The sequence below is a fragment of the Scomber japonicus genome, chromosome 13, assembly GCF_027409825.1.
Source record: "Scomber japonicus isolate fScoJap1 chromosome 13, fScoJap1.pri, whole genome shotgun sequence".
Lineage (NCBI taxonomy): Eukaryota > Metazoa > Chordata > Actinopteri > Scombriformes > Scombridae > Scomber > Scomber japonicus.
The window spans coordinates 6,342,203-6,367,970 of NC_070590.1; the positions used below are offsets into that span (position 1 = coordinate 6,342,203).

A 25,768-nucleotide genomic window follows, 5' to 3' on the forward strand; every position below is an offset into this window, starting at 1 on the left:
GAGTAACATTAACATTTATTTCGGGTTTGTGTCCACCTGATGTAATTCCAATATTTACTCTTCTTTTAGCTCTGATTTGGTCTCCACCACCTCCAATTGCTGCGAAATACTCCACAAGCTGGTTACTAACTTTAATACACTTTAAACTACTTGCCGAAGCATTAAAAAAACAAATGTGGCTGGAAATCCAAAACAATGAGCTGAAATATACTAAAACACTCGAGAGAGATGCATAGTTTACTGAGAGTGAGAGGAGTCGGATCACAAGCAGGAAAAGGTGAAATAAACTACTAGAGTTGATCCACAGAAAAATAACAATTTAAAGTAACTATTTTTCCTAATTTATTAATTTCCAGATTAATTAACTTCCAGCCAGAATTCTTCCAGAATGTTGGCGTAACAAATCAGGCAATTTGACGATGTCACCTTGGATTTTAGGAAACCGTGACAGAAAATTATCACTGCTTTCAGATGTATAGAACAAACGATAAACCAATGAATCTGATTAATTGATCATTATTATAGTCATTAGTTACGGCTTTCTATACACCAGGATGATTATAACAGTAGCATGTCAGTGAATAGACTCAATAATAATATATAATACATAATAATCATCAACAATAATATCTAAGGTTTGCTAACATCAGATAACGTTAGCCAACACAAGTGAGGCTAGTAGGCTTGAAGTAAGACTGAAGCTGCAAAGGAATTTCACTTTTATGATGAATGTTCCTTTAAATTTAAAAAAAAACAACAACTTTCTCTCCTTCCAGTCACTTTTATCATGATGATTTTTACAATTAAACATGCCACTGTTCTTTCTGCGTGATTTACATACCAAAGCGATCTCTTGAAGCTTGAAATTTAATTTAACTCGGGAGTGTTGCAGCTATTTTCAGTCATTTCTGAATTGTGATAGCGCCTCATGCGTGCAGTACGTATGACGACGTGTGCGTGTGAGAATAACTCCCCTGGCCAGAGTGTGTGTTCCTGTTAAAACCCATCTGTGAATTCACACGACTTATTCAGTGTGATCCCAGAGCAGACCTACTGCTATTTCCCTCCCACTCACCTCTCTGTCTCTGTCGGGTCTCTTAAAATATTCTCTTGTCTGGCAAAGCAATCCACTTCAATCCGTTAGGCTTTCATTAGCGTTAATGTTGCATGAACAATGTTGATATTAGCAGCTGACTGATACGGTTGTTTGAAGGTCGACGTGGATTCAAGCCGGTTTGCACAGAAGCTTTAGAAACATATTGTGTGTGCATGTGATGTGTCTTTACTGGAGGTTTGTGGTGTGTTTGTGTTTGTAGGAAAAATTAGTGTTTCAAGTTTTCTTCAGAACTGAGTTAACCTTCGTGTTGTCTGTTTTGACTGTTCCTTCCTTCCTTCTGTCCTTCCTTCCTTCCTCCCTCCCTCCCTCCTTTCCTTCCTTCCTTTCTCCCTCCCTCCTTTCCTTCCATCCTTCCTTCCTTCCTTCCCTCATTCCTCCCTCCTTTCATTCCTTCCTCTCTCCTTCCTTCCTTGCCCCCTCCTTTCCTTCCTTCCTTCTCTCCTTCCATCCTTCTGTCCTTCCTTACTCCCTCCTTTCCTTCCTTCTTTCCTTCCCTCATTCCTCCCTCCTTTCCTTCCTTCCTTCCCTCATTCCTCTCTCCTTTCCTTCCTTCCTTGACTCGAGGACAACAGGAGGGTTAAACTCTCGATAGAAATAAAAAACCTTCATATCAGACAGAAGGCACTCATGCAGCCACTCATACCGCATCATCTCTATTATATCACAGATGAAAATAATTTATGTAGAATATTTGCCCACTAATAGTGCAACCTTAGGGTCACGATGTCAGCTATTTAATGAATCCATCCATTTTTTTCTTCTTAAAAGGACATGGCAGGTGATTTTCTATATTTTTCTTATTGCCAACAAGCCAAACCAACAATGAACTCATCATACTTAGAAGTACCTCGGGGTTGAGCATAGCTCAGCGGGTAGCGCACCCGCCCCATGTGTTGAGGCTATAGTCCTCGTTGCGGGCGACCCCGGTTCGAATCCCGAGCCGAGCGGTCTTCTCCTGCGTGTCATTCCCCCCTCTCTGCCTCCTGTTTCCTGTCTCTCTACACTGTCCTGAACATTAAAGGCAAAAAAAGCCCAAAAAAATATACTTTAAAAAAAAAAGAAGTACCGCATGTACCCATGGTCAGATACATCTTATTCCTCTGTGATATAGAGCTTAGTTGTCATCCTAAAAACCATTAAAAACACATCAGTGAGCCATAATGCTGCACTGGATGACATGTTCCTTTGTCCCTGAAGACCGTGGCTACAGCTCCGAAGAGTAAGAACAGCGATAGACCTTCTCGTGCCTTCAGGTCAAACATTACATCAACTATTTTCTAGCACCATTATATACACAAAGGATTTTATAATGTAATGAAAGATCCATTGATATAGCATTACATTTCTAGTGCCACTAATGGTAAAGCTCTAAAAATAACAGTATCTTCATTATATTGGTCCATGCATCTCTTTGCACTGTGGGGTATAATAGCATCTAAAAGGTAGCAAGTGGGAGGTTTTAATTTGGAAAACAACTGATTACTCCTGAGGTAATCATCAGCAGGTATGTTTAAATTCATTATAGGTGCTGGATGAGAAGTATCTGCAAAAAAAAAAGCTCCCCACCTCATTTTGGACTCTTCTTGACAACAAATGGTCATCCTCAGTTGATTAACGTTGACTCAAAGGACACCAAATCCAAGTCTTGTCACAACAGAATATAATATATACAGAAAATCATCAACAGAAAGCTCTGTCAGCTCACCTAATTTCCACAAGCAAGCAAAATAAAGAGCAGAATAATATTAACCATTCAAAAAAAAGCAAAGGATGACATGAGGACACGAACGAGGTGATACAGGTAGACCCAGGCCGCTCATTAGGCAAATCATGCACTTGTTTACTTACATCATGAAGTTTACCTAGTTCTGTTTCTGCAAGTCTCTCAAAGTGATGCATTGAAATTCAGATGGGAGCTCAAAGATGCTCAAGTTTGAGCAGCAATCTCTAAATGATTAGCACAAAGTAACTGACAGGACTTCCTGTCCTAGTTTGGGAAAAAAGAAAATCATCAGAAGAAATCCAAAAATAGCCTTCTAATTGAGTAAGAAGGTGGAAGGAGCTGCTTCACACCCCTGATGGCGTCTAAATGTTCAATAATTGCCTTCAAATGACAGAAGCCATAGCTAATTAAGCATATCTTGTTCTTGGTATTGCATCATTATCTACCTTTTCATTGTCCAGCGTGGCCTGCTGACACTTCAAATGTTCAATTCATATGACTTATTCTGAATGTAGAGGTGTGGGGGGGGGGGGGGGGGGGGGGGTGTTTGACATGCAACACAACACAACCTCAGCATGTGTTGCCAAATGACTAACTGCTTCTGGTCTGGAAGATTGAAAACCATTATTACCCTTCTGTGTGCAATAACATCTGACTCTCAGGATTTCATTATGAAACTGCTTGATGATTAAATGGTCAAACTAAGAAGAAGATGTTTAGTTTCTGGGTGAGTTTGATAAGGGTAATGTTTTTCTTTTCATTTTGAGCATCTTTTAGGTTGTGAGACCAATATTGCCTCCTTGCCACGGCTAAAAAATAAGTGTGAGGAAAACTTAAATTTATTCTCTTACAATTGAAAAGTGTAACGGTGAAGACCCACCGGAAAATTCAGCTGCATTAATTTTCTATTGGACCCAAACGCTTCATAAGGCATTGTGGGATTCCAGACAACACGGGACTGACCGGCCGTGTGAAAAAAGGGTTTAAAGTTTAAAGTTTTATGCAAATGAGAGTGAAATTCGCCCCGAGTGATTCAGTGAAACTGACAAAGTGGCTTGATGGCGGACCAGGAAACTATGGTAATTCTTTTTGGTAATTTCCCTTTCATACGACCCTTCTCTACCAAATTAACTAAATAAAGTCTCTTCACTGAACTCAGCCAGAGGGCAATTGAGGAGAACTCTTTCCACCGCAGCGTCACACTGAACAGAGGAAAGCCCAGTCACAAAACATTTCACCAGAGGCAGTTTTTCGCTAAGTTTGGCCAAGAACTTAGAGGACCGTATGTTATCTCAAGGGAGGGAGGTTACCGGATAAAACTGGATATAACAAAATTTATCGAGGACTTCAAGGTGCTTTACGGACAGTACTCGCCCGAGGACGCAATGGTGTTCTATGGAGACTGAAGTTGAATTGCTGTGTCAGTGCTTTGACGTTCAGGCCTATAGAGAACACAGAGACTCAAATGGAAAAAGACATCCCTGATGGACTGAAGGAGCCATTTGTTGTTTAATAAATGCTGAGTGTGAGCGTCGATTTCCTCACATGAACTTGATGTGCACCCTGAACCATGCCTCTCCACAAACACACATATCATATTTACTCTTTCTGAATCTTGTTGGACCCCTCTGGCCAAGTTCAGACCAATCCCTTACATAAGGTCATGGGTGGCCAAAGGACAAAGAACTGCCACAGACGTACACAGTCTGAAACAGGGAGGAGGAGGAGGAGGATAAGTCAGACTTTCTAGTTTATATATTTTACCTTGCAAGGCTGCTGGATTTGCAAGATCATGCAAAAATCCGTCTTGTCAGGCTTCAACTTATGCACTTAAGGATTTAGCTCCGTCACAAGGTAAAAAACAGTGATAGACAGGTACAGACAGATGGTCACCTGCCAAGTTTAAAAAAACCTCTGCCCTTTTCCAAACAGTATCCAAGGACGACTACTCAGATGGTTCTCTGTATCAAACCATCTGCTGCGTCAAGCTTTATAATCTTTCCCCTTCAAGGTAGTTTTTTGTGCTTACACATAACCTGAACCTTAACAAAAGCAGAACCAGATCAGAAAACGGTCACGCGAATCGTGTTTGTGTGTGATTTGTAAAGGTTTTGAAAGGCGGCTGACACATTTTATGGTCCTGCTGAAGGGATGTCAGATCGGAAAACACTCATATTGGTGGTTTTGGTGAAGTAGATGAAGACAAATGACGAGTTACTAACATCAGTGAGTCAGTTTTCTAACTTAAGTACTCTTCTGTCTTACTGCTAGTTAGGAAACATTACATAGACTTTATTACAATTTAGGTGAATTTGAATATTTTTCATTATGGGATATTTCAGTGGAGAGCTTTTTAACATCCCATTATGGTCTAAATGCTGTTTCAGATCATTTGTCACAATGATGCCATGTTGGTGCACTGTGCTCATGATTTTTTGCATGGAAATGGTTAATTTGAATAATAGTGAATATCAGCTTTGGCACAAGAGTTTTGGGTGTCAGCTCAAGTTTTTAAAACTAACCCTAACCCCAACCCTAACCCTAACCCTTATGTTGACAATGGCTACATGTAGAAAACCTTTCTGTCTATGGAAACCATGATTTCCTTTTTTGCTCTAATTGATGTATTAAAACATCTGTTGTTAAAACATTGTAAGATATAACTAAAGTCAATCCTCCCCAGACTGACTATCAACTTCATGACACAAACTACATCTGGAGGATTGCATTAACATAGCTTTTATTTATTAACCTTCATTTCACCCCCCAAAAGGAGTTAAGTGTTGTTCACTGCAAGTCGACTCCTCAGAGTTCTTTCTCAACCTGTGACACCTCCACGAACACACACACAAAAACACACAAACACACCTCAGGGGGCCACTTACATAACCAGTACATAGATCAGGAGGGGGAGGTGGAATGGGAAGGAAGAGGAGGAGACAAAGTTGAATGAAGAACATGGAGAAACCGTCAGAGCGGAGAAATTACATCTAAGATACACTATTTTACATTCTGTGGTGCATTTAAGGTGTCATCTCTGTGCTGTAAAATGTAGATAAAAGGTTTGCATTTTTTTTTAAATTTAAGGACTTCTTGAGTTTATGTGGGTGCAACATAAGAAAAAACAAGCTCAATCTGTATCAGTGTGGTTTAGCTGTCTCTATTCTCTCTATTCCACAAAAGCAGAGATGCTGAATCAGTCAGACTGATGTAGAATCATTGTGAGCCTACATACATAGTGTAGGTTTTATTTTACATATGTTAGAATATATGTATTTATTTGGGTAAAGGGTAAATATGTCAAATTATTTATTCAGTTATGAAACTCTCTACTTCTTTACCTCAACTTGTCGATGTTAGAAATGTGTTAAACATCACATGAAGCATCAGTTAAGACTCTTTTACCCAATAAATGGACTAAAAAATCAGTGTATTTGAGGGGTTTCAGACTATTATATGAGGTAAAGAGTACTGTAAAGTGGATCCTTTCAATGGACGTCCTTGCGTTTCACCCACTACACAAACAGCAATGCAGGGGGCACTTTTCATTGAAATGTCTTGACTAAATTTAGCAGCATATGACTAATGGCGCCCCATTTCAGGGACAGGTAATAAATGCAAATACAGCTGAAAAGCAGTATTTTATGAGGAGGAATACTTACATTAACATGCTTCCATTCTACATTATACCAGGCTGACTCCTCTTTGTAAAAATCCCTTTTTCGCTATCACCTTTTCTTCCCTCTACCCCCCTTACATCCTCCATCTTCCTCCCTGCTTCACCACATTAATCTCTCATTAGTGTCCCCCTCCTCCCCTCGCGCCCCCTGCGCCTTTTCTCCATCCTTTTTCTCCTAACACCAGTCATTACGCATACAAGTATACATCGCCAAAAGGCCTGGATTTTATTCACCCGTGCATCAGAAGAAGAATCCTCAGACAAATGAGGGGCACGGGCAGCCATTTAAAGGGCAGTACTACAGAGAAGAAGAGCCCCCTCTTATTGAAGCCCATGGAGGGGCTTAAACATGCTGCACAGCTGAATTATTTGCATGCAAGCCCACACATAAACACACACACACACACACACACACACACACACACACACACACACACACACACACACACAAAAAGGCACACATAATACACAGACGGGAGAGCATTTCCCCACTTCAAGGACAGACAAGGAAGGCATGTGTTCACGTGTGAGCAGCAGAGAAAATGCAGATTCTCCAATGCTGCATGAGTGCATATAGGAGCACAGGCTGCTCGCTATCTGGATCTGGAGTGAGTCAGAGTGCCATGCTGAATATAAATGACTCAATGCAGATTAAGATGTCACTGTTTCAATGGAGGCGAAGGCAGGGGCAGCATGTAGGAGGTCAAATTAACCCCTTCCACCCCCTCAAGCTGCCTTTAAAGCTATTGTCTGGCTGTGCGGTTAAAAGGTTACCGTGTAACACACAACGAGGATCAGCTGGATGAATGAACTGCAGATGAAAAAGCACACACAAGCACACACAAACACACATACACATACACACACACCACTGAGAAGCTACTCAGAGGCATATTGATTAGTTTTCATTTTGTTTTTTTTTATATGACAGTGTTAGTCAGAGTCCGCCCCAAATCCTGATTAAATTTGGAGTTTATAATTAAGGTCTAGAGATTCTAATACTCACTTTCACCCAAACTGCGTACCTTGATTAAATACAGCTCGCTGAAATCCTTCCTCCATCTCTTTGAGGTTAATTTATTCAATATCCTATTTCCAACTCTTTATTCATTCTGTCTGTGTGCTACATTGAGAAATGCTCATCTTTCCTCCTCAGTTCACTCAACTCCTCTATCCAATCATCTCCCCATCCCAAATTTAGAAAAGGAATGAATAAGGATTTTGCAGGATTGTTTGTTTAAATGTAGCTACAGTATAATTGTGTGCAGTTTTACAGACATTAAAATCATCCATATCCTCAGCAGGTCATCCCTTATTCAAGACTTTAGACTTTTTTTTGGTTATTACTTATCAGTATCGACACGTTGGAGCCCCTGAGTACATTTCTGAATCGCTGTTTGTGTCCTTAAAGTAATTTAAAGTCTCTCAGATCTGCTAACCTGGACGTTCACAGAGCTTGATTCAAGATGATGGGAGACCAAGTTTACATCTTACAGTCAGATTATTCAGCTCAACTGAGATTTTTAAAAACCCCTCTCGTAAAACTCACTTATATTCCCTTATGTTTTATTGTTTCTGCTGATATCATCTCTGTTCTATGAATATAAATCATGTCTGCGTGATGCTTTTTAACTTGGAGCACCTTCAAACTTGCACCTTCAAAAATGCTGATTCAGAGCAGAGAATATGGCTTATTTTTCCACAATTTTGAAACTTGCCGATTTTTAAAATCTTTCAAATTTAGCTGAGTGGTTAATTACATATTTTTCTGTGGTGTGAAAAACTCTCTACACAAACCGTAACTCGTTTGTTTCTTGAGCTTTTGGACCTGTTTTTAACAATGTTGAATGTTGAATGTCTTTTTTTCTCTTTCTTTCTATTTTAACATCTTTGAAATGTAAATGTAATGTAATTTTTTTCATTTTAACATGTTATCCTTTGGATCCCTTGGTTTATGTCTGTAATCTATAAATAAATCATATCATACACATCATGAGTTCAAAGATCTCAGTTAGTGGGTAATATGTTACGGATAGAAGCGATGGCCACACCAACAGAAATTAAATGTTATAATAAAGTTATGTTCATGCTTAATTAACAGTAATTACCCTTTTTATTTTTACACTCAGTCAACATTTAGGAGGCGGGGCTGCTGAGCTTGCTCCGTTTGCTGAATGAAGATGCATTTCTGGAAAGCTAGTGAGAGGATGTTTGAGCTTAGATAGTTGTGTTACATACGTTGACACAATGCTGAAGACTTAAAAAGACCTAAAACTTTGTTAAATTCCTGCATAAAACTGTCAGACGCAACACCACACATATGTCTTAGCCCAGAGCTTAAACAACAATAAAGATTTAGGAAACTGGGATATTTTATCACACTAATGTTTTGGTGTAAGAGCGACATGTGGATACCTTTTCCAAGCCTCTGTATGCAGTTTAAAAGTATGCTGAACAGTAACAATAGCCTTGCTAAGCTACATTACTGGATGTTCTGGAAAACATGGGGAAAAAATCCTAAACCGAACAATCCCCTTTAGTAAAATACGATGGGTGGAGTTTCACTGCAGTCTCAACCTGTCACAAAGCACAAAGAAAAAAATACTTCTTCTTTCAATTATTTTCTTCACGTATACTCCTCATTTTTATTCCACTTCAATGTGAAGAATCTCAGCTTAGAGAATTATCTGAGGTGAAAGCTCCTCAGTGAGGCACTTTTCTCAAGTGTATCAGCGAGTATTGTGCTGAAAATAGATGGGATATCCCAAGTTCTCAAGCATTTCACTTGCACCATACGGTCACAGAGCCTCAATTTTCCATCTATTTTCTACATTTTTTTTTGTCAGAGAACATTTTCACCGGTGATGTTAATCGAATGGCATCGCTCACTACTCTCGTCAGAAACACCTGAATGTTCTCGGGGACTTTCTGTCTGAATTCCCAGAGGACATATCCTCTCTTCCAAGTGACAAATGGTTGAGAAGCCATTCAAGTTCAAGGACTCAGGCACTCTTACACAGTCACTCTGACTGTCCTGAACTTCAGCACATCACTAGAAATGGCACCTTGACAGCCAGGCAGAGATCCATGAAATCGTCGTCATGCTGGCTCTGTGTTTCATAATCAACCAAGCAGTCTGTTGCTTTGGCATTTGTCTTCCGGCACACACACCGGCTATATGTGAGAGACAGAGATTTTCCGTCTTAACACCAGTTTACAAAAAAGCACAGAAGCACAGACAGGCTGAAATCTGCATCCATTTGTGCACGCAATAAAAACAAATTATTCCAGATCACAGATTTTAGCCTAAGTTAAACATGATGTAAGTGATGCATCATGCATCATTTGTAGGTGACATAAGGCAACGCCAAACATTTCACTCCCCACAACCGATCATCCTCCAGGCCAGTTAGTAACAGCTGCATCACAGTTTTGACCTCATGACCTCTTTTAAAATGTCAAAATGCAGTAGTAAGACACAGCATGTCCCATTATCACAAAATCATATAATTAGTGTCATAGTCATGCTGTGTGCAAATAAATGAAATGAAATAACAAATGGATGGACAGAGACCAATCACAGTGCCTCCTTCACTGCAACCAGAAAATTAATTTTCCGTTCACTGAGTTCAATTTCATTTAGCAACAATAGATTTAATAGGATGTATGTCATCGTACTAAATAAACTTGGATTTGTGAGGTGCAAGAGTGCATTTAATTGTGTTTTCTTTCTTCTCCCTAAAGCAACGTAGTCTTATTCTAAACAAATCCCCTAAAAATACTAAAACCAACAACATGTCCAACTTCATCAGCCTTTCTGTGAGACTCAGCTCTAAGCCCAAATATATACTTTATTTCTTTTTCTTTTTTTTAAGTTTTTAGCAAACATGACTTAAACAGGAGTAAATAGTGCATTTGCTTTCTGTTCTCAGCAGATGATTAACACATATTTGGTGTGTATTTCGTAGCAGGACAGGGTTCACAGGATTGACTCAAAAGAAACACAGAGTGTGTTCATGGTAATGAAAGAGCATGTCACCCAGTACAACAGGGTGACTCACTGATGTGTTTATAATAGGTTTTTGGACAACAATGGAGTTCTATGGCTACACAGGAGTATGGCTACACATACAATACATGTTAACAGGATCGATTCATTGTTTTTGGTCTTTTTATGGGATTTGTTGACATGAAGATAAAACATAAAGCCACTGTGTCTAGAATTTAAAAATGACTGCAGTAACTTCAGCTTGTGTAATACAAAAAATCACACTAAATTCTTAGCAGGTTTTATATTTATTAAGTGTGGTCAGTCTCTGTGTGTAACACTTTTGTCCAACAGTGCAACAGACTTGGTAGTATCCAGATTTTCTGCAATCTCATTTAAGAAAAAGAAAAAGAAAAACAGAGGAGGAAACAGCTGGAAGAAAAAACATCTCCCCTGTTAGATGACACAACATCATTTCTGGTTAGTATGACACATGCAGTAGTCATTTAGGGTATATTAGCTGCAGAAACAACAGTATACTGTGATGAGTAGTATGTACAGTAGGCTATACTAAAGATTCAGAATGGGTTTCCTCTTTATTTGAATCCCCCATTATCTTCAGCATTAATAAAAACAAATACGTATTTAAAACCACATTGACCATTTAGACAAGACAAAGCAAACTAATGAGTAAAATATGATGAGCTGAGCAAAAGTATGATGCTCCAACACACAAAGAGCAGAGCACAGTAGCATGTTTGGATTTCCATCTATTTGCTTTTGTGAAAGACAAACAATCCCTGAAAGTCCATTTTCTTTACAGAAGCCAAATTTTCCACCACAGAGCTGAACGCCACAAATAAATTCTCAGCTTGTGGGAAACACTGAATGCCACCTCCGCGACACAAGACTAACAAATGCCTTGACCGTGTTCTCATTTGTTAATGGTAATTACAACCGAGGCATCACAATTAACTTGGTGTTGATGCAGTGTGTTGCTCTGTAAAATGCCAACAGTGGGACCTTTTAAAAGTTGTGAGATAACCAACTAAATATATGTTATGAGTAGCTTTACAATAGAGTAAAATCACTAACCCCGCTGTGATTAATACAGAGTCTATATTGTTAATCAAATGTAGCACAGTGTCTGGGTCCACAGAATGATTATCAGTGACAATGGGAACATACAACAACATTTGTCCCCGTCCTCCCACCAATTATCCCCATCAGCCTTCCTGACAGCAGCACGTCGAGCCGCTGAATGGCCTAATCTCTCTTCACAAATTAGCTCCGTCTCTCATCTCCCCTTCCCAAATGTACGCTATGCCCTTAAACGTCACATGCTAACGCTGTCTATTCATAACCATTATCTCAGGGCCTTTGATAATGGAGTGTGAAGCCAAAAAAGAAAAAAGAAAAAAAAAGAATAAAGAAGGGGAAATGTAAAAAAAAAACGAGGGGTGAAAACAAGCGATGTGGTTCGATCTCAGATTCTCCCACTGGCCCTGAGCTATCAGAGCCATTGATTGGCTCATGTAATTCTGCTCTGATTTGGCTTGGCCAATCAATGGGCTGCAGACTCACATCCTGTGACTGTGCAGCCATTAGACTAGAGGAGAAAAATCCCATAGTTCTTCTTCTGTTCCTGGAAATATATAGTTTAGCCTCACCCCATGCCTCTGCTACAAAATAACTGCTGCTCTCTCTTCTCATAGTCTTGATCATTTCAAGCTCCTCTAACAGCCGTTTCCTGTCTTACTGCCTCATTTCAGTGTCGGTATTGACCGGGTGAACATAAAATGCCTGTTTCGAGGATGGTGTAACCTTGCAAGTGTACAAGTGCGGAGGGATTATTGAAATAAAAGCTGCTTCAGGTTCTGCAACCGTGGTTTCTTCTGTACAAAATGATTGACTATGTTTAAAGTAGGTTGTTCAAAGGAGAAAAAAAAACTCAAGCACTTAAGTACTAGTTTGGATCTGGAACATGGTGGTTGTGTACAGATTTCATCCAAATAAACTATCTAAATATGTATTTTTAAACAAAGACCACGCATCAATATTCATGCTCTTCCCTGCAGTCCACTTTACATATGTTTCAAGTGTCAGCTGCATATTTATGTGCATGAATATATATACATTATGTATTTTAATTGCTCATCTTCAATTCTATTCTTGTGCTCATAACCTACTTTTCTAATGTTTCTCTACATTATTCTATCATCTGCAGCCACAATTCATTTCCCCACAGAGATCAATAAAGCTTTATCTACTGTAATTTCATCTCAGAAGGTCATTAATAAGCGAAACCTTTTACCGATACGTTGGTTTTGATTAAAAGGAGATTTGAGCTGAACGCTTACGTCAGCATGGGTTCAAGGTTTCAGGTGATCCCATCAGAGAAATGCATATATAATGTTGTGGAAAAGAACTAGACCTTTTTCACTTGCTGTGATGATGCAGCCATAGAAAACTTGAGCATGAGACATCATTCAAATTAATGAGATGTGATAGAAAATACAGATGAAGTGTCCTCAGTGTAATTTGAAATGTAGAGGAGAGTTTTTATATTTTTCTTATTGTCAACAAATCTCATGTGAAGAGCCAAACCAAAGCCTGATATACCTTATTCCTCTGTGCCGTAGACTATTAAAAACATGTCAGTGAGCCGCACCGTAGCAATGGGTGACATGTTCCTTCATTATGAAGAGCTTGGTCACGTCAGTTTGTTAAGAAACGGCTCCAAAGTCTAATAACAGCGATCATGTTTTTAGTCTCCAGGGAGTAGTTCTGTGTAAGGCAAGCATATGTTTTCATTAAAGAATCACAATGCTGCACTGGGTGAAATGTTGAAGAGTTTAGTCACATTTTGTTTAGTTTTTTTTTAAGTTTTCAGTTTCCAGAGAGTAGTTCTGTGTAAGGCACATGACACTGAGCATGTGCAGCAACTTCTCAACTTTGTGCTATATTGGACATTATAAATAACTTCAATACAAAGCCTAAAGGTTATGATATGTAGGAAAACAAGCTACCAAAGCTCTGTAAACATAAACCTACTTCTGACTTTACACAGAACTACTCTCTGGAGACTGAAAACTTGAAAAACTTCTAAACAAAATAATGTGACCAAACTGCAGCGGTGTGATTCATTAAAGGAAAACAGTCTCCAGGGAGTAGTTCTGTGTAATGTTTTCATTAAAGAATCACAATGCTGCACTGGTTGAAATGTTGAAGAGTTTAGTCACATTTTGTTTAGTTTTTTTTTAAGTTTCAGTTTCCAGAGAGTAGTTCTGTGTAAGGCACATGACACTGAGCATGTGCAGCAACCTCTCAACACAGAACTACTCTCTGAAGACTGAAAATATGATCGCTGTCATTAGTTTTTGGGGCCGTTTCTAAACAAACTGACATGACTAAACTCTTCGTAATGATGGAACATGTTACTCAGTGCTACACTTTTGCTGACTGACATATTTTTAGTAGTTTTTTGGACAATAATGAAGGTGTTGGTTTGGGTCTGCATTTGAGATTATATAGATTAGATTATCACCCACCAAATCCTTTATGGGGACATATGAGGCCTGAGATGGTTACGTGAAATAGTTACTCTCTTATTCTGATCGCAAGATGAGAACATTTCTGAAAACTGTCACACACAAACACACACACACATAAATAACACGCCCTCGATTACCCAACAAACATAACAGCACTTCATTCTCTGCTTAATTTAGCCATTGATTTTTCTAACACCAGATCGCACCATAGATAGTAGAAGACATCAGGCTGCAGTGTTTTATGGCCTCTGCAGGAACCCCCACCTCCTCCACACACACACACACACACACACACACACACACACACACACACACACACACACACACACACACACACACACACACACACACAGAGAGAGGCACACACTCACTCACAGTCAGAAAGTAAGAAGGAAAGGAAGGACGAAAGAAAGAGGACATTTCTCTGGGGATCATCACTAAAAAATCACTGCCTACTACTGTTAGGAGATCTAACTGTGGCAGTGTGTGATTGTTGTTTGTGTGTATATGCTGTGTGTGTGTGTGTGTGTATGTGTGTGTCTACTGCAGCTGTCGCCATCAGCATGTGTAGCTTTCCTCTGATCAGATGTGAACCAGCAGACACTCACAGTTATACAGTAGCTGAACTGCTACATCATCTCACACATGCCCACACCCATTATATTATTATAGTTTAACTTTATTACTCTTTACACCATTACGCCTACTTTTACCACCACTAATACTGATAATCATTATAATCGTTTTAATCATATTAGAGCCGGAAAGTATCCAAACATTTAAATGATATTCTAATTTATGACAACTTGGGCGTTATTTCAGTAGTTTTGGATTTAATTTCTATCAGTTATAATAACATTGTTTTCACTAATTACTGAAATCTGGGAACACAACAACGCCTTAGTCCAAAATGGAAAGCTGCACAATCAAACAACTATTTATTCAGATAATTTGAACCACTTTATTTAGATGTGAAACTAAATTAAATGTCTGGAAAACAGTGTGTGCATAACTAACCAAATGAACAGCCATAAAATACAACTGTAAACTATGACAGGTGTTTACAGCTGACAGTTTGGGTATACATTCATTCATTCACATGTACATGAAGATCCTCAATTTTCTAACATGTAACCATCTTATCCTGGTTTCAGAAAACTGAATGAGGCCATGTCCCAGTTTTAGGAAACTTGGATATGTTATTTGGAGTGCCCCGATAAAAAAACAGGATAATGTGGCACTTTATCCAGGTGTCTGATCATTCTCTGTTGAGATATTGAGGAATCAAGACACACCTGTATACCTGGATACTGTTAAGATCATGTCTACTGTACAGGGATTTAAATAACCAGGTTTCTGACATTAAATATAAACGTAATATCATATAATATGATCAAAATCAGGACACTAAAGTGCATGTAAATGTACTAAATTTTGCCGTTCACCTTCATTTTCTCTTTCAAAGTTTGGCTAATCTGGGTTTTTGTTTAAAAACTGTCTGGTCGTCTCTGACTTCTTTTTTTTTTAGAGATGCTGCTGGATCCCATCTCACAGCAAGTAAAGAAATACTTCAACATTTTGAAAAGATGTGCTTAATTGCTTTCTTTCTGAGGATGAAATGAGAGGACTGATACCAATCTCATGACTGTGTGATAAATTAAGCTGGAATCAGGATGCAGTGAGTCTTGCTTACCATAACAAGGGGAAAACAGTGTCCAAAGCAAAAAAAGAGGAAAAGCCAACCAACATCTTGTTTTTAAGGCAAACACAAACAAAATGCAAATGCAACAATTTGTAGTTTTAGAGGATGAAAGTCCTACATCCCAACATAAGATAATAACGATGGTTCCTTTAACTTAATGAGTACAATGTTATTATTATTTATAGGATTATGATGGTAAAACCCTCAAATTATCCTTCAATTAAAGATAATTTATAAATCATGCATCTACATAAAATCCTCTGGAAGCCTCAAATGGTTGTTAATGTATATAATCTTGCACACTTTTGCTGTGCAGGAATCCTCATTTCCCTTTTTTACGATAATAAACTCAACTTACAGGCGTTGGTGACAGCAAAGCTGTTGGCCGTCTCGATGTTGTCCACATGAGGCACCAGGTTGAACGGGGCTTCCGAGGCGTTCGGGCTGGTGTTGTGCAGGAAGATTGCCAAACGAAAGGCGGTGTACTCCTGATCAGTGTTTCTGATGAAGAGCCCGCCTAAACAGAGGGGGAGAAACACAGGTCTGATGAGGATCATATGACGGACAATCAACAGAGAAGAACCCACTCTATATAACTGCTGAAACAATCTCACCATCATCTACACATTTTCACTCTTTTGAATACAAATAAAGCCATTTCTTCTGGGACACAGGTCTTCGCACACTCCTATCACACCCCCAAAAACATCTGACATTAGAGCAGCATACCCTCATTTGACCAGAGTCGGTCACCGTGTTCAGAGCAGTATTGACCTATCTTCACTGTGCACTACAAGATAATAGCAGTGAAAATGAAACCTATTATCACAGTAATGATTCCTCTACATATTCTGTGGAGGAAGATTTCAAACTTGAAATTAAACCATTCCTCCCCTGGTGGTTTGCTGATTTGAGGAGCACAAGTGGAACGATACGGGTGACAACTCTATCAAAACTAAATGACAACAGTTTTTGTTGTTGTTGTTGTTATTGCCTTCCAAAATGAAAGAATTTCAAAACCACAGGGGTTACAGTACAATCTCTCCTTTATATATACCACTTGTTGTAACATGATTGTAGTTCTGTATGTTGTGTATTGGCAGCCTTAGTTTGTCCCTTTGGAGATACTGTCACGCCCTTTTTACATCCATCATTGTAATCCACAGTCCATGGCGGCCATGTTTCCTCATTATTAGTTGTAGCACCAAATAGTAGAATGAATATACAACATATTGTGTCATACATTGAAAAAGGCCCTGAGATACAGTCAAACCTTAAATTTAGACTATTTTATCACATATGGTATACAGTATGTTCACAATGTCATTAATGAGTGTTCTGACAAGCTAAAAAATACATATGTATATATATATAACTACTATTATTGCTTGGGTATGGTTAGCTTTGGGAACCAAAACTACCTTATTATGGTTAAAACAAGACTACTTAGATACACTGATCCTCTGAGGTGGATGTTGTTTACCATCTTCAACATTGTATCTTATTGTGTTAGTATGAAAACATCTGCTAATTGGCACTAAGTGCAGCTGATGGGGATGTCTTAAGTTTTGCAGGTTTTTTCGTCACAACCCAAAGTATTGATCAAATTTGACCTGATGATGGTGCTGGATGAAAAGTCAGAGGATTATTGAAGTCAATATTATCATTATTGAGCATCTGTAGCAAATGTCATGGTAATCAATCCAATAGTTGGTGGTGCAAAACGAAAAAATCAGGGGATCACCAAAGACATTAGGATTCGTCCATGGGGAACAATGGACGCCTGTACCAAATTCTGTACCAATAAGTCTGTTAAATATGAAGTTTTTAATGAATGAATAGCCTGGTGGTGGTAGAGGAAAACATATTTGTACCAAGGCATCATAGGAATCCATCCAGATGTTACAAAGATATTTCAGCCACTATCTAAACAGGCTAAAAACAACTTGGTTGGTTCAGGAAAGATTGCAGTCATGGTTTAAAAGACAAAGTAAGTGGCAGAAAATGGGAAACAAGCAGGTTTCCTGAGTCTAAGTTCAACAGTTTATGGACCCATCCATCCAGACTGACTTCTTCCCCCAGTAGGATTAATAGAGCTGTACTTCAGGCTACTTCTGTCTTTGCTTCTGGCAGACGAGTAATAATTCACACAGCCACTAGGGGGTTACCTTATCTGGTGAATCTAAGTAGTTTTATGCATTAGAACAAACAATTAAAGCTGTTTTTCTTGTGAGGACCATCTCAATTTAAAAAAGGCTGCCACCAAAAGTTTATTATGGTTTAACTGATGATGATGGTTTTAGCAGCTGCGATCAGTGAGGAACCTCAGTCATATTAGAGGTGAATAGAACTGACTGGTCAATATATGAAGAGTAATAAAGGGCCAATATTGGTTTGGTAAATCACTTTGCCAATATCCTACTGCTGACAATTCAGTTTTAATGCTACAATATAGTAACTCGTAATTCTTCAGGCACCTCTAGGGCTTAGTGACATATTGAGCTCCGTCCAATGTCTAAAATATGTCTGTTTCATATTAATGCATGAAGAAATCGTGATATAACATTCTGCTAATATTCCTCTGGAGCACCTCTGGATTTTATTTTATGCAAAAGCAGCTTCAAGAACCATGCTCTTGGTTTATTTATATTTGCTTTCCTCTTTTTGACATTACAGCCTTGTTCAATATATAAGATCTTGACGAAGTCGTTCACGATTGTGCAAATGTCAGTGGTGTTTGAGGTTAGAAGCAGTTTGTTTCACATTTTAAAAGTTAACTCAAGGCTATATTTCTAGGGACGTGACGAGTGTAATTGTCCTTTAAAGCAAAATGCCAGTGTGTTCTTTTTATGGCTGACCTCTTTATAGTAAAAAGCTAAACTTTAGAGTATTAATATTTTCCTTTATGATACGCAGTCATGAAAATCCCTTCTGTGGATCTAGGAATGATAAGATAAAGCCAGGTTTTGATTGTGGTGTAACTGTGATAATTTCATATCCCATTGACTCACACTCACACACACACACACCAAATGCTCACAGAAGGTGTTAATTCCTGATTTGCGGGTTTGAAAAAAATGGTGTGAACATTTTTGAACATCTTGGCTCCCAATCAGCAGGAATGTCCTTTTGCACAATTTAAATGTGAAAACGTATACCCTCGCTACTGATTAGAAGGTAATAATATCAAGTTTTGGCCTAAATCCCACTTATTCAGTTATGACCTTCTCTCTCTCTCTCACTCTGCTGGATGTAAGACAAAATGAGATTCAGTATAAAACTACCCAGACTTTGAAGTTTCATGAATGCCATATGGTTTGCAAAAAAAAAAAAAAAAAAAAAAAAAAACAAGACTCCAAGGATCCTCTTTGTTTTTGACCCCATTTCCAAATGGTGTGTTATCTGAATGATTTCATCTGAGCACTGGATTTATTCCTGGTGGGGTTTTTGGGCTGCTGTTGTTTTTTAAATTTTTTTTATCTCAATTCTGCTACAGATATTATCAATCTATCTATAATTTTGTTATCCTGTTTTTGTCATGCTGTATTTCGGTAATTTTGCAACCTGGTCTTTTCTGTACACACTGACTATTGCATGTCCTGGAAGAGCGATTCTTCCTTTGAGGTTTCTTCAATTTTTTAAAAGGTATTTTGGAGAGTATTTCCTTATCTGAATCGAGCGTGTAAGGATAGAGGATGTTGTATTGCTTTACAGATTTTAAAACCCCCCCTGAGGCAAATTTGTGTTGAAAAATAGGTGGGTGGAGCTGGCTGTATTGTAAACAATCATGGTGTGTCTCAGGTTGAAGGGAAGCAATGTAGGATATTCTCAACAGGCCGCTATAATGTGCAAGGTGGATGGCAGCCATAAACTACTCTTTAGTAGCTTTTTAGTAGCTAACTGGGCTAAAGTTATGGGAAAATGCTGCTTCACATACTTTACTTTTTTTTTGCTTTGGTCAAGAAGTGCTTGTCTGTAGCTTGAGATAGCAAGATGACCCTAACCCTAACCCTAACCCTGTGACTTCCAGATGCAAAGCTGTCTCCTTGATATTATATTTATATATGATTAAATTGTTTTCCATATATGCTGCCTGGTTTATGTTCACAGGTGCTACATTATATATCACACTGAAGTCAGAGTGGATAGGTGTTCAAGAAACCTGTGTGTGGTTTGGTTTAGACAACATAAGCACTTTGGTTAAGGTTAGAGGAAGATTGTAGTGCTTTGCTGAGTTTTCCTTCCCCAAACATCAACTGCCTAAATAAAGCTATTAACAGTTTTATAGTGCTGTAGTTTCTATTGGCGGATATTGTGCTGCAAGATCAGATCACTCATACGTTCAGTGTCTACATTCTTGCCAAATACATCAATTTTAGCATTTTCTCATTATGTTGAGAGAAAACATTATTCAGCTTGCATTATGCTTCCTGCTAAATGTATTTGCGGTTGCAGTTCAGTCGTAAATGGACATTATTTCTAGGAGACAGGGTTGCCAGATGTGTCCAGCCAATCCGATTACAATGAGTTTTTTGTGCATTTACACTATGTTTGTTTTTTAATCCCAATAAGACATCTATATATACGGATCCAATGTTAATATGAGGTGTGAATAAGTTATTGATGTGTGGTGATGTAACTGGTCTCAGTTGGTCTCACCTCATTGAAGTGTCACAGCCTCAGTTTATCCACACACACACACACACACACACACACACACACACACACACACACACACACACACACACACACACACACACACACAGACTACTCAGATGATGTTAGGATCTTCTGTAGACATGACAATAGCTTCAGCATCCTTCAGAAAACAAACCTGTAAATCCTTTCAAAAGTCTTAAAGCCCTTCTTAATGTTGCCTGGAATGTCAGTTTTCTAAATCCTGGTTCACTTTGAGCGTGCTACTGTATATAAATGTATTGAATGCTGTTTAGGTTAGTCTTTTCTATTCTAAGAACATATTTCGAGCTTTTTTGGATGTGACGGATTGAAAGGATGTCTCCCCTGCCCTCCATGCAATGCATTCTGGGACATGCTCCAGCCCTGCCCTGGCCTTCAAAAGAAATAAAACAGTCTGGAAAATTAATGAACAAAAGCATGAATGAATTTTGGCATCAGTAACTCTCAGGATCTCTCATGTGTCAGTGGTGTCAGGATTCATCTGTGGTCGTGGCCATGAATGTATTTGTAGACTTGTTTCTGTGATGGATACATGTGTACAAGGCAAATTTTCCACTGTTAATAAGTGTTGATTTTTCAGTGATGAGTGTTGGTTGGAGAGATGTTTGCCCTCTCTGAGAGCCGATGGAGCTCAAAATTACGTTACGTACGTGTTAAATAAAGTCTGCTGGGTGATGAAATACTTCACAGTGTGGATTTTTACTCTCCCAGAGGTCAATAACCACGGCTGACACAGAAAATATGATGGCACCACTATTACATCAACAATGTTTGCTATCATTTGCATCAGTGCTTTTTGCCAAATGATAATGAGAAGCGGTTATGATGTGAAAAAAACATCAAGGGTCTGAAAGGGCACAGAAATGTGAGCAAAAATCTGTAGTTTTGCTTGCAGCAGCAAAATAATGTTAAGCATGATTGCACAGCAGTTCCACAGAGCCAGGTTTAAACCCCTCACCCTGATCAAGTGTCCTCAGTTCTAGGGGTGCTGTTCTGTAACAGACCCTGACCTCTGACCCTCGCTGGAGGGACCGGGGGGATTCGAGTATCACGTTGATATAAAAGGACAAGGAGAATCATTTGAACAGCTTGTCATTTTTCATCAGCCTGACTGCTTTTGATGTGCCTGAACTCCGCTACATGCCGGGATGCAGTGGAGGGGTAAACCCACCAAAAAAAAAAAAAAAAAAAAAAAGTCTATTTGAGCTAATGTTTAATTCCAGAGAAAAAGGTTATAACACTTTGAACTGTTAGGGTTTTACCATAAAAAGCATGACTGCTTTTCTAATAATTGATTTTTGGGGAGGGTTGTGATGATCAACAACTGGAGGTCACAGTTTGCCCTTCTTTTCATTCCCTGCCTTTAAATCAGCCACGTCAATCTGTCTGCTGGTGAAATGAAAACTATCAATCCATCATTTTTATTTCCTCCTATGACAAACACTGTTAAGTTGTTCAAATAGAAAACATGGAGATGCTTTTTTTTTTTGTTTGTTTGCTTTTATTTTTCAAGAGTGCAACTGAGTGAAATGTTGGAGCTGTACGATCTGTGGGACCATGGCAGAGGTTTATTGCAGCGCCAGGTCCGGGATCTATGAGAGTGTTAACAGCAGTCAATGCACAGGCAGCCTGCATAGGGAATACGCACACACACACACACACACACACACACACACACTTTGCTGCTCTGATCTGCTGCAGTGGCGGAGTGCACTGGGATACACACTCTAGCCTGCAGATACAAAGCGCATTAGGTGTGTGTGTATATGTGTGTATGTGTGTGTTAAACATGCACAGCACCAACAGAGGAAACAACCACGTCTGCAATTACGCAAAAAAATCAGGCAAGAAAAATGAAAGACTGTGGAGGATATAGCAGCAGTTTCCACTTTGAGCGGCGCTGAGGTGTTAAATGACAGGACGTCCACACATCCATGCACATGATTCATTTTCTGGTTAGGAGGAATTAAAACATGAAAGCTTTCACTCACCGATCTGAACGCTGCTCGGGAAAGCACCCATTGTCATTCCCAAAAAGCCAGAGAATATCAACAGAAACCAGTCTCGAGAAGGAATCCTCATTTTGTTTCGGTTATAAACTGATGAGAGACATCGAGCAGGTTTAATTAACACCTCCGGGGCAAAAGCAACATCACAAGGTTGAAAAAAAAAAGACAAAGACATAAAAAAATAAGAATCAAAGCCCGTTAAATATCCATGTCTGCTTTTTGGATGCTTTATTCTTGGATATCCCCCCGCAGTGCCGCTCGTTTTGTACCGTCAAACTGCGTCCGTCCGTCCGGCGCTGGAGATTTTGCGCACAACACCACCAAGATGAGGGGAGAGAAGAGGGGAGGAGGGAGGTAGGGAGGGAGGGAGTGAGTGGTGGGGGGGTGGCATCAGCCAGCGGCGGCCAGTGCGTCTGGATGCGGCTCAACTCACATCACAGCAATAACACACATGCGCCTTTTACTCCGACCGGGGCAGGCAGGAGGGGCGTAAAAAGTCCCCCGAAGCTCATTTATAGATAACACCAAAAAACTTCCAGAGCTCGCTGATGTACAAAAACACACAGTGAATATCTCTGATGAGTGATTGCTGACAAGAGATTTCTGTTTGTTTGTTGGGTTTTTTTCCCTCCAATGTGACAGATTACTACAGATATAAGGGCTGTTCTCTTTGCAGTAGCAGATAAATGTTGTTAAAGCCTCTCTGCAGCCTGTAAAGGTGCTGAAACGTGTCATTTAAAAATGCATAAATGGCCCCAATTAATCGGATTTAAATGAGAAGCTACAACAAATCCATAAGTAGGCTTTTGGTTTCTTCTTCTGTTCTTACTTTTTTGCAGGATTATAAAAAATAGCTTTGCACTGGGTCATTTAGTTTAATTTATCGTTTTTCCTCTATGAATCTTTATTGGCCATGAATGTTTAGGCACACATTGGTGGGTTTCAGGAGGTACACAAATGGACATGAATCCTAAAACTAGAACAAAATATATCATTATTATGTAGAAGGAAACAAGCAAAATAGATACATACATATATAGTGTAGAAACAAAAATATACAATGTCTATTAAACAGGGTACAAGTAGTGCAATTATAGGCCTGCTTAAATATATATATGACAGTGATGAATGATATGATATGTAAACATTTTTGCACATTTTGTATTTTAAGCTAATATAAATATTTATATTCAGGTTGCCTCCTGTCATTAGATTCCATGCATGGAGCCACAACCTCAATAAATAAATGGGACAGTTGTGATTTATAGCACTATTGGTTGGAACCCAGCAAACAAAATAAGGTCCCTGCACATCCCTTAAAGGTCTCTGCAGATGTAACAATAGCTGATAGCTGGGTGTGATAAATTATCAAGCTTTATCATACACAAACATGTTTGGAGGTTAGTACAGTACCACAGTAGTAATATTGTTATTTTGGTATAAAGAAGGTGAGGGAAATGTTCATAACTAAGTATAAATGTGCTAGTGTTGCAATGTTATCATAGTCTAATATTGTCTTTTATTCATTAGAAAGTGTCAATCAGGCTTTGGACTGAAGGGAAGGTGTCTCAAGCTGCAGTTCCTCTAATGGCCACTAGATGCTTGATCCAGGAGCCAAGAAAATGCTACTGAGATAAGTCTTGCAATTCCAGACAATCATAGACCTCCGCCTATAACGAAGTTTGGGAATTTCTGAATGTGCAGTAGATGCTTGAACAGCGGCGAAGATGGCTGTTAACAAACCTACACCACTTACCTGGGGCTTGAATGTTTTGCTCCATCTTCTGCCGGGTGTACTCTGTTTTATTCGTGTTTATTGAGGAAATACGATTGTGAGAAAATTGATTGAATGCTATATGCTGTTTCTGTATGTGATTTCCTGTTTCTAGCTCGATCTGCTCTGTGGAGCTTGACGCGGCTTTAAAGGGGCTTCCATTGAAAATTGACTCAGCACGTATGTATAGCAGAATGTTATACGTTAAACAATACATCCACCAGGGGGCAGCACAGAGTCAAAAGTTTATGACAACAACAAACTCAAAAACAAACATGGCCACTGTGGAGGAGATATTGATAATGTTCCTCTTCCATAAAAGACAAAAACCATATGTTTAAAGTTTCTAACCAACTCTCAAAACCTTTCCTCAAAAAGTTCCACCATTGTTATTTCTTCTTCGTGTCTCACTAGAACTAGGTATAGAGTAGTGACAGCAACACTGCCCCCCCCATGGTTTCCGGTGGTACTGTTCCGTTTGGTCCGTATCCGTAAGCTTTATGGAAACGTGCAGAAATACGGACGAAATGAACGCGGAGCATGGACAGAAGGCTCCATCTGTATCCATATTTAACGTTGAGCATAAATGGGCCTTTACACGTATCACAACACAGGGAGTTCATGGACTTCATCTGTTGAACAATTGTAGTGAAGAAATGGAAATGTGTGGAACATTAAATAAAGCAATGCGTTAGTTCACGCAGACAGCCACTTATTGAATCAGCATACTTCATGAGTCACAAACCAATCAAAGTCATTTTAACAATAATGCGGTCCCTTTAAATATGACTCCCACCTACACTGTTCTTGCTAGACCACCAATGTTGCTCATGCTGCAGCTGGTAAAGCTCACCTCCACCTGTTTTTACCTCAGCATGCTGCTGGCTAATCTGGGGAACATCTTCAGGTGGAGCCTTCAGCGCCAAGCAAAACTGTATTTCCATTTGTATGTTTGATCTGTGACAAAGTTTAAACAAACCTTTAATAAATAAGACTTTGAATAGAAAGGATGAACAAAGAGGTCGACTGGAATCAGGGACGCCACCACACATAGGTCACGCCAACCACACATAGGTCACGCCAACCACACGCAATTGCTGTAACCACACCTCTACCTGCGAAGGCCTGCAACTCTCTTGAAGTCCAATACTAACTGCAGTATTTACTGACATTTAGCTATCTATTTACTGAGAAGGCGCCGCAGCCTCGGTATCAGCCAGAAGATATTAGAAGTTGTGTACAAGAGTCTTTGTAGAGACTGTTCTAACCTTTCATCTCCCAGCCTGGTGCGGTCATCTGAGCTGCCAATCCAAAAGAACAAACTCTCTAAGATAGTAGCCTTGGTTAGTATAATAGTTGGTTCACCTCAAACCTCTTTGAACCAACTGTTCACTAAGAGGACGAGGATGAAAGCAGGGACAATTGTCGCTGACAGCTCTCCTCCGCTCTAAGGCCAATTTGAGCTTTTGAGCTCTGGGAGGTGCTACAGAGTCTTTTTATCTCAAGTGCAATTCATATTTTAAA

The 25,768-nt window shown here is 39.2% G+C and overlaps 1 protein-coding gene across 3 annotated transcripts in view; it reads right to left on the bottom strand.

The window, feature by feature from the left end:
* The window catches only part of LOC128371280 (glutamate receptor 4), a 144,005-nt gene extending 121,462 nt beyond the window's left edge, over nt 1-22,543 (bottom strand). For all 3 annotated transcript variants that reach the window (XM_053331559.1, XM_053331558.1, XM_053331560.1), the window contains exons 1-2: nt 22,453-22,543; nt 16,122-16,280 (exon numbers count right to left, since the gene is read on the bottom strand). In XM_053331559.1, coding sequence (XP_053187534.1) covers nt 16,122-16,280; nt 22,453-22,543 — 250 coding nt within the window. The remainder of the gene's footprint in view (nt 1-16,121; nt 16,281-22,452) is intronic.
* Nucleotides 22,544-25,768: the final 3,225 nt, after the last annotated feature.